Source organism: Phaseolus vulgaris, chromosome 6 (assembly GCF_000499845.2).
Source record: "Phaseolus vulgaris cultivar G19833 chromosome 6, P. vulgaris v2.0, whole genome shotgun sequence".
NCBI lineage: Eukaryota > Viridiplantae > Streptophyta > Magnoliopsida > Fabales > Fabaceae > Phaseolus > Phaseolus vulgaris.
Genome location: NC_023754.2, coordinates 22,593,276 through 22,603,954, shown reverse-complemented (window position 1 = coordinate 22,603,954; position 10,679 = coordinate 22,593,276). Strand labels below are relative to the sequence as shown.

Genomic DNA, 10,679 nt, shown 5'->3' with positions numbered 1-10,679 from the left:
TCTAATGTCTCTTCTTCTTGAATAACTCATAAATGATATCAAAATCACCAACTCATATACATATAACCTAAAGTAGGCAAAAATATTATAAGTTTATAAGTTCATTATATTGATTATTTATTTATTTATTTTAGAAACGTGTAAAACGGTATAAAAAGTAGGATTAACACCGTTCATAATTAAAAAAAAAAATCTACTTGAAAGAGAGAGGTATACCAATACAAAAGCTACTTACACATAAAAGAGATTGACAAGAATTCAAACTGGAAGTCTCGATAAATAAAAAATAAACAGTATATAAGTAAAATGACCCACAAATATATTGCTTTAATGTTTTGAAATTTTATTTTTTTGATTTTTTTAAGTTAACTTATAGGATCTAAAGTTTTAAAATGTATTACTTTTATCCTTCAAATTGTTTAAATAATCTTATATTTAATATTTAGATAACACTTGGAGGATCAAAACTGAGTATTTCAAAAGTAGAGAAATTCAAAATAAAATAAATGTACAGAAAAAAAAACATATTTTATCTTATAAATATTTTGAAAAAAAAGAGTTATGTTTCATGATATTGTTTTAATAATATATATAATATACATGTAATCTACATAAAAAAGAGTAAGAAATTCCATTACATAAATATTCTTGCATTGCTTTGTTTTTTTGTTTTTTTTTTTTTGTGCACTCATTCCTCGTGCAACTCAAGCCAAGTATAATAATACTAATTAAACATCCCCCATGATTTTTGGAATCTCTATCCATGGGCTTGTAATACATGTATTTTTTTTAAAATATTATCTATTTAAAAATATAATGATCAAGTTACTCATAATATATATACGTATATATATATATATAAGTTTATATTCTCAGCAAGATTACCAACTTTAAACCTTACGTGTCTAAATTGTGCGTGATTAATGCACTCATGTTAAACATACAAGGAATTTTAATTAGAGGCTTACTAATAAAATTAATATATTGAGCTTAAATAAGTTAAATATTGAACCTAAACTAAATTGAACAAGAAACTTAATATTTAAAATACTTTAAAGCTTTTATAATGTTTATTGTAGTGTAAGTCAATCTGGCATTGATCGGAAACTTTAAGTACAATTTAACACTATTAGTATAAATAATAATAATAATAATAATAATAATAATAATAATAATAATAATAATAATAATAAACAAGTGCTTAAAGCCATGTTTAAATGATAAATATATATATAGGGTGCTCTCCTTTACATTTATTTTTTGGTATGTTTCTTGTTCTCAAATGATTGGAACTTGTATGCCTTGAAAGTCCGTTGTGTGAATGGCAAAGGAACATTGTGATCTGTCAGGATAAATTGTTAAAAGAAACACATAGAATGTCCATGTCAGGGTGAAATATGCAGTACAATAATAACGGGGACACAAATATAAATAAAATATGCGTGCATGGAAAACGAGGGACCACTCTCGTGCTCCATCAACCCCTCAAATGTCCTAAACGATGAACAAATAAACAGGAGAAAAATACTATCCTTATATATCTCATGTAAGATCACTTTTTGTTGGACAGAGTGAATTAAGGAATTTATTTATTAAAATAGAATTATTTTTGAAAAATTATTGATACGAAAAAATCATGTGAACCTGCCATTTTTTTTAATGACATGATTTTAATGTAGTAATTTGGATTGATGTCGTGACATATTGAGACAACTTTTTTTTACATCTAAAAATTGTCATATCTTATAAATAAAATATTTTAGAAAATAAAAATTGAGATTCAAGATAAAAGGATATATAATTTTTACCATTTATAGTAATTTTCTCACATTGAGAGCTCTCTTCATTGACATTATTATGATGAGCTCAATTGCAATTGGTAGACCTACACCCACCATGCATAAGGCACAAGTCACAATGTTATGATTAACTTGTCTCCCTCGAGTATATATCTCAATACATGTGAGAGTATATATCTCAATAATGATTGATGAATTTTATAAAAAACAATGATCACTTATTTATATTCTACTTTTAGTTTTGTTTTTTAAGATTTTTTGTTGCTTTTTTATTTGTCATTTTTAAAATTATAAGATTTTGAAGCAAACCAATAAGAAAGAAATAAATAAAATCTTCTTTTTAGTCACCAATTATCTTGGAAGGTTAATTACTGATAAAAGTCATTATCTTATAACATTTCATAATGTGTCAGCGCAGAAATTAAGAGACTATATGAAATGTCTTCATTTATTGTCAATAATACATTGATGATTTTCAATTTAATATCATCATTCTTCAAACTTCCAGTAAAATTATTACCAATTTGTTTGGGGTTAATATGGGAATCCCTCAGCTAACTATTAGTGCATGCATAATTTCTATAGGTTTAAGATTTTAGTCATTCTTAACACATCCAATGCTAGTACATATTCTAAACTTTAACTTTATGTCAATTCATCCATAAACTTTACCATTCTTTTTGAAAATTGATTTCCTAATTTTGATTTTATCTTTTAGTGGTTCTTAAAATTCACTCCATTCACACATAGTCCTTTCAAGAAGATGAAGTTAAAATATTACAAAAAGATCGACATGATTTTTTTACTTTAAATTTTAAATATTTTTTATTTAAAAATCAATTCTTAAACGTTAAAAACATAGTAATTTTTATAATTAAAAATGGGTTTTCAATTAATTTTTTCTTTTTAATTCAATTTTTTTACTTTTGAAAAAAAACTGTAATGAAAGGACCAATGAACGAATAAAACTCAAGATAAATAAAAGATTAGAATTTATTATCCAGTAACAATTTAGGTTTCCTTTAATATAAGGAAGTAATTTTAAAAAAAAATTAAGGATCTAAATAAATTAAAATTAAAAAATGTTTTACCAAAAATACGAGACAAAATTTAGGGGGATAAATAAAATGAAATTAAAAATTAAGATATTTATTTTAAAAGGATAAAGTTTAGTAATTAATTACATGATTTTTAAAGTGTTTACTGTAAAAAAAATGTAAGATTGAGGTAGAATGAGCTCTTTTTCATAAAAATAAATAACCATAATCTAACTTGTACTAGTGTGAAAAATAAATCTAATTTCCATTCTCTTAACTATTGAGTTATATAGTTTTTTTTATCTTGTTAGCATTTTAGAAAACATAAATATATTTTTATTTCCTCATTTGAAATAAACTTATTATAATTTTTTCAAATTGAAAATTGATATTTATTGCTCTAAAATAAATCTTTTTTTGTCAAAACACCCACGCATTTTTTTTGGAATGGATATCTTGAAAGGAAAACAAATATATAACCATGTATTTGATGATAAAACAAAATTAAAATATTTTGAAAATGATTTATAATTCGTTAGTCGTATAATCGAAATCTGCAATATGGGAAAAGAAACTAAAATAAAAAAATTTCTTAAACAAGAATAGAAAAGAATAACTAGGAACTAAAAAGAAACTTATACTAAAGTTGAAAAGGGGAAAACTTGAATATAGTCTCACATAAAACGTTTGTTGGTCAAATCAGTAAAAATAGATGCTATAGTAATGTCAATATAAACTAAGAAAAATCAATGAAAAAAAATAACATTAATTAAAAATTTAGTATATATATTAATTGAAAGAAACACGCATTAAAAATAATCGATTTATTAACCAATTATATAACATTATAAGCAGAATTATTTAACTTAAAAAAAATAATTTAAAAATATTTTGGTTTCTAACTATTAAATACAGTAAATATATAATGTACAATACTCTTATACACAGTGAATCTAGAAATGAGCTATATGGATCCATTTGTCATCCACTATTATTACATTTTAACAACTTTCTATTCTTCTTTGGTATTGGCTGCAGTTTTCAAATACAGCTCTGAAGGGTGACTGTGAAGTTGCCATCGATCATGAACATTTAATAGGCCCCACCAAAGCAAGTGCTTCCTTAAGAGCCATCAAGAGATACTCAGAATGATCCTCAATTGAAGCAGCCCCACCATGTTGTGATTGCATTGATCTCAATACTCTACCAACAATCTGAACCAAAATGTACATTATAAGATTTGACAAATTGGCATGCCAGATTCACATGACTATAAGCCAACAAATTATTATTGTTATTAGGTAAGGGTACTAAAAATCTGCTACCAGTGTTGCTTAATACACAGGGATGCAACTAACATCTATATCTATATCTATCTAGATATATAGCTAAGTAATTTACCTTCCGTGCGTAGCCACCATATGCAATGCCGCTAATTAAAGCATGTGGTGAATCAGATGAGTTTATTGCTGATTTGTCATCATGCAGGTATTCTAGGAAAAGTTAACCAAAAGCAAGGTCCAGTTATAATGAACTTGAGAGAGAGTTTGAAGAACAAGAGATACAAAACAACAAAATGGGGACACTACCACTAATAGTTGTTTGAAAGAGTCCCTCTTTTTTCAACCCTTCAATTGTGTGAGCATTGGTTCCACCAGCAAGTTGAAGAAAACCTATGAGGGTCACTAACATTAACAGAATCTAGGATAGATGTAAACATTTAAAGGTTTTCCAGGGAACATAAAGTGAGTTATAAGTAGAAACCAGGAGGTCTTTCTTTTTCTTTAGCCAGTTGAACAGCAAAGGCAATTGATTCCTTAGTTGCTCCTCTCCCAATATCTCCACTCATAGGACGACCATCTAACTTGAGTTTGTGAAAGACAAAGATGGACTTGTTAACAAAAATATGGAAAAAAATAAAAATTTGAGAATGTTCAGAGGCACACCTGCCATAAGTTGAAGCTTTGAAGATTGGGTTTCATAATAGAGAACATATAGTTCATGGAGGATATTGTTGAATCACCAACATTAGGTAAGCTAACCTGGATTATTTCAATAGTAGTGGCGATTCAAAATGCCAATAGCCAAGAGGCTAAGTATTTACTGAAAATTTACTTCTATCCCTTAAATATTAGAACAGATTGGTGGCACCACTTACAGCTATAAGCTTCAAATTTTCTACTGAATCTCCCAGAGCACTCCAGAGTTGTTCGAACAATGTACTCTGTCTATAGAAGGATAAAAGGTCACATAAGCAAATGAATTCAAACAAAAACATCAAAGAAATAGTGTATCTCAATCATGAAAAGAGAAATAAAGCACAAAAAGCATGGTGATTGAATATGGGAATTGAGAATTATACCTTTATTACATTAGTGATTGATAAAATTATGGAAATATCCTTGTATATAACCAATTTGATAATTTAATATTACCTCCCACTTGTATGTATCTCCATAGCATCAACGTCATTTTTCTTGATGAGATCAGCAGTTGCAATAGCATCTCTTACATATGTTACCTCTCCTAGATCAATATGAAAAGTACATATGGTTGAAATCAAATAATATCATCGAAATAAAAATTAAACAGTTAAAGAGTTAAGAACATATAATCACAGATGGAAGTGGAAAATATCTCACTTATTTTATCATAGGGGCAAACTGGAAGACAGCGACCACAGCCATAGCAGCGTTCTGTTATGACTCCATCCTACATATTGAACTTTACACCTTTTAATTTTTAAGAACATAGCCTGTATGTTCAGAAGAAGTTTGTAAAAGCAAGTTAAAACCTTGAGTACACTTGGTGCTTCAGTATTATACGAAATTCCCGAAGATTTCCCAAGGAATGATATTGCACTAGCAGGGCATACATTTTCACAAGGCCGTGAACAGTCTGCTGGACAGTCCTCTGGATCAAATTCTGTTCAGAAGACATGAACATTCATATGTAAGCGTTATATTAACCTTTAAAACCTGATGCATCATATTGAATCTTTGTCAGTAAAGAAAAAACTTTTAGTACGATAATAATAAAAGATGATCATGCTTTTGTAGTGGCATTCCATTCCACGTTTTCATAGTGTCATGGCATGGCACTTTAACTATGACAACCCTTATCTCCATGGAACAATATCATTAGGAACAAGAAGTTCTTTAATATACGTTTTTTTTTTTATCATAACTCCTGCATGATCATAGCCCTATGGTCAAGATTATGAACTTAACGAGTACAAGTTTACATTTTAGAGATTAAACTGCCACTTAATGTTGAAGTAAATAAGGTCTCACGACCATATAGTGAGTGGGTAGACTTCTTCAAATTGGAAATTGTGACTCATATTCAAGTACTCTAGAAGTACTGAAATTCAAATATGTAAATTATGTGATGTGAGTGGATTGGGAGATGAAACATTATATGGCACTTTCAAGAATTGGATCAAGATTCTCCAAGCAATTCAAGAACACAAATCAAGAAACCCATTGAAAACGCATTTCAAGAACACAAATAAAGAAACCCATGGAAAACCCATTTCAAGAACATGAACCGAATAGAACATCAACAAGTAATTCCAACCGATTAAAACAAGAACCAATGACAAACTATTGATTAGAAACATTCAATAGCAACATTTGACCGATTGAAAATCAAGAACAAGAAACAAAAACATGTTTTAGAGGTTTTTAATATAGAATGGGTATGGAAGAAGAAGATGAAGAGTTGAAGAAACTTATGTGGTTGAAGACAATGGGAGTGATCACGCCACTTGGATGGTGGAAGGCTCCAAGATGAGTGAGAGTGCCGCCACTTGAGGATTCCCAAGACCCACAAAATAAGACAAAGAGAAGGAGAGCAAGTCTCACAAAGAAACCACTCAAATTTTAAAGAATAACCTCACTTTGAATTTCAATATTCAACTTTCAACTTGTATTCACAAAAGAACCAAACTCCTCTTTATAGTGTAGAGGCCGGTCATATGAAAAGACATAAAAGGCATGGGAAGGCAAATGAAAAGGCCATCCAACCAGTCACATGCTACATGAAAAATGTGACTTTTGGTACTACTCTTCATAAAATCCCATACTCCTATTCATGTTCTATTTTAAAAACTATTATAAAGATATTACAAAGAGATATTAATTGGGTTTGAGCCTCATCTTTTGAGAAGATTAATAAGAAAAACTTTAAATGCTTTGGACTTTGTCCATTTCTTTTATTGATGAAGTCTTTATTTGTTTGTTGAGATGATCAAGTATAGCATCCTTGATCATCTTCATGTATTTTTGGTTTACATCACTATGTTATGAATATATGAACTGGCTTACAGCAAAATATTGTGCCCAATAACAAAATGAGTGTGTTCACCCTGCAAATGTTTGAAATGTAAAACTAATTGAAATCGATCATGATAATTTAAACACTTGCAACGTCCTTCACGCCACAAGATTTCTGAACCAGGCGCCCAGTTAAAACTTACCGGCCTTCCGAAAATGAAGATCTTTATCATCATTGACACTGATCATCACCCACGGCTTTCTAAGGCATACGATATCTCTTGCAGCTTCAATTCCTTCATTCACAGCACTAACAACTGATGCATCAGCAGCACAGTCAATGCAGTCAACTGCCACCATTTAATCCAATTTAAATCACACGATATTCCTCAGAGTCAATAATAAGACCAAGTTTGCATAACTTAAACAATGAAAAGAAAAATACTAGATGCAATGCAATTCCTTCCTCAAACACTTATCATAAATAAATTTTCACCTCGCTAATTCGTGTAATAACAAGATGGAATGAAACTCTAATTTTGATAAGAATAACACCAAGAACACATACAGAATTGCATTTAACTTTTGTCCAAAATGAAAATCCAAAAGCCCTAATTTTGGCCGAGCTGAGACTACTCAAAGGATTTGTACTATGGAAAACAATGCTTAAGGAAGCTTCAATTGTCCAAAAGAAAAAGTGAGCCACAACATGTTGATTATCATGCAAGTATATATTGTCTGCTATATTACTCTCACCCTAAACAAGAGACCTTACCTCCAGCAAGAGTGTAAACCAGGCTGAGATTTCTGATATCAACAACATCCTATATATATATGGAGAGAGAGTGTGTTATTACAAGTTTGAGAAGCTCTTTCTAAGGGAGAAACAAGATAGAGTGTTTGAGTTTACATACCTCAAAGCTTGCACCACAAATGAGCTTGACCCAGTTGCCTCTGTGGAGAGAGTGAAGTGGAGAAGATGAAATGGAAGGAAGCACGAGGGTGTTGACGAGGCTCTTCAAGTTGTCAGCAGTAGACTTGGTCTTGGTGTTTGTCTCTGGGGTGGAACTGTGCATGCGCGAGTTTGTTAAAGAGAGAGAAGATGGAACAAGAATTTTAGCAGAAAAATCATGCTGTCTGGTTGAAATATTTGTAGTGCAGAAATATCTGAGAGCCATAATCCCACACCCTGTTTTCTTATCTTGTTCTATAGTTCTCCCCCAAAGGATAAGTCCACAATTTTTCATTTTTCATTTTTTAAATTTGGTTTTTTCCTCCACCTATAAGTATTTTAGGAATATTTAAGAAGTAATTTTAAATTGTTGAGAGAAAAATTATTAATTCCAAGAATAGTATGTGAATTACACCTTTAAAGAAAGAAAAAGTTAGAGTATGTTTAATTTAAAGAGAAAAAATCTAGGAGGTGACAAAGTGAGGCGTACCGACGTTTTCAACCTGTTGACCCGTATTAGCCCGTCCCACATAATTCGCGGTCCGCACGGGCTAATAGCGGGGGAGCTGACCCGCTAGCCCGCAAAAAAAAATAATTGACTTGACAATAATGCTCCAATGGAGAAGTGACAACTTGCAATTGTCGCGCGTTACTGTCGTTCCGTTGCTGCATACCACTACTGTCTCTATGTTCCCAAAAATAAGAAAAATGGGTTAACTTGCATATGGGCGCGAGTCAACTCTACCTGCATTTTGCGGGCCTATACGGACCGGCCGGTCCACTTTGGCACCCTAAAAAACTGATTAAGTTTTGTATTCTGATCTATAACATACTAATAAATTTGCATAGTTATTTGATAATTAATTACATTTTTATTTAAAATTATAATTCTAAAGAAATAATCTCAGAAATGAAAAAAAAAATGACGGTGTTTGTGAAATAGGTAATTATTTGTTATGCGTTGTATAAATTCAGAGTGTTTGGTAATTGACAAAAGAAACTCTAACATGAATAAGTAGCTTCAACTTTTAACATCTTTATTTTATTGTATATTTTTTTTATACAATTATTTCAGTGTAGCTAATAACAAATTTTTAATGTAATTCAATTTCAATCTTTTCAAAATGCTAACTATATTTTATTCTGTAACATCAAATACAAGAAGGGAAAAGCGGATCGTGGACCAAAGTAATAGTGATTGGTCTAGGCTTTGATATGGGCCAGGATTAAGAAAATGGGGGCGTTTCTTCCTGTACCTCCATAATTTTTGTCTGCACCTTTATAATTATTGTAATTTCAAAAATATTCTTCTACAAATACTTTTAGGTTTGTTGGAGATAAATGAGGTTAGTGATAAGTAATAGATTAAAATTTTTTTTTTCATAACTATTAGGTTATGTTTTTTTTTTAAGTTATACTGTAATCAAATATACCATGACATTTATGTCACAAATACAAATATACAAGTTAGTTTCTAAAACTAGAAACTCTTCAAAAAAGATTGATACTTAATGATTAACTTTCATAAAAAGATACGTAGTAAACACTTAATTATTAGGGTATTTGTTCATAAATAAAAAATATGATTACTAAGAAATCACTAAATATAAATTAATTTTAAAAATAAAAAATAAAAAATAAAAAATAATTATATTTAAATTAGATACTATTATATAGATTATAAAAATTATTGATATTTAAATTAGTTTTTATTATTCATAATTAATTTTTAAATTAATATCTAATTAACTATCTAGATTTTAACTACTAATTAATATAATAATTAATTATTTTTATCTAAAAAACAATTTTTATTTAGCAATTTTCATGTAGAATATTTCACTTTCCTGATATTACAGATTCTAATACGCAATAAATTTAAGTCATACGAGCTTTGGTATAAACAATAATGTTCCTTTTTCTATGTGCAAATTCATCTTATTGTTATCGAGATCTGAACATTAGAACAATATTAACATTCATATTGATTCCTTAATTATAATTTTAAATGTAAGTCTTCCAAATATGAAAATGATGAAATTAACTTTATTATACATGTTTGTGTCTTCTCATAAAACTTTTTATTTTTTAATGTGTATGTGCTGAATATAAGACTGCAAAGAAGGTGAAAAACACAATATTAGACATTACAACTCCCTGTCTTAAAATTTATTACAAAGAGCATGTAGAATATAATACGGGATTAGTTCACATATGCAAATAATGATTTATTTAAAAGTAAATTATAGCATGAATTCTAAACAAAAGATAAAGTTAATATTTTTAAAATATGTATAAATGGGATAAAACATTATAATTTATTTAATGAATAATAAATTTATTGTTAATATAAATTTTAAAAACTAAAAACAGAAGACTGTAAATGTAAGTGTCAAAAAAGAATAACACAATACACAAATATATAACATCAATTAATATTTTTTAAATTGTAAATTTATTATTTTAATTCTTAAAATTATAGAATTGTAATTATTTATTCCTAAAATTATAAGTAAAATAAAAATTAAAGTGACAGATATTTAATAAGTTTAAAACTAAATATGCTTTTTTTATAACTTGAAGAGCAGTAAACTATTTTTTTTAGATTGATTTC

General features: G+C 28.8%; 1 protein-coding gene across 2 annotated transcripts; it reads right to left on the bottom strand.

Moving 5' to 3' along the window:
• Positions 1–3,715: 3,715 nt before the first annotated feature.
• LOC137831939 (uncharacterized) lies at positions 3,716–8,370 on the bottom strand. Of its 2 annotated transcripts, none has more exons than XM_068639850.1 (12): positions 8,028–8,370; positions 7,889–7,937; positions 7,317–7,463; positions 5,631–5,761; positions 5,479–5,548; positions 5,272–5,362; positions 4,995–5,064; positions 4,783–4,878; positions 4,601–4,700; positions 4,426–4,521; positions 4,238–4,329; positions 3,716–4,050 (listed from the first exon to the last, which is right to left on the bottom strand). In XM_068639850.1, the coding sequence occupies exons 1-12, from the start codon at positions 8,358–8,360 to the stop codon at positions 3,919–3,921; spliced, it is 1,407 nt and encodes a 468-aa protein (XP_068495951.1). In that variant the 5' UTR covers positions 8,361–8,370; the 3' UTR covers positions 3,716–3,918. The 2 variants fall into 2 exon arrangements, with proteins under 2 accessions (XP_068495951.1, XP_068495952.1); XM_068639851.1 differs by having other exon boundaries at positions 4,426–4,509.
• Positions 8,371–10,679: the final 2,309 nt, after the last annotated feature.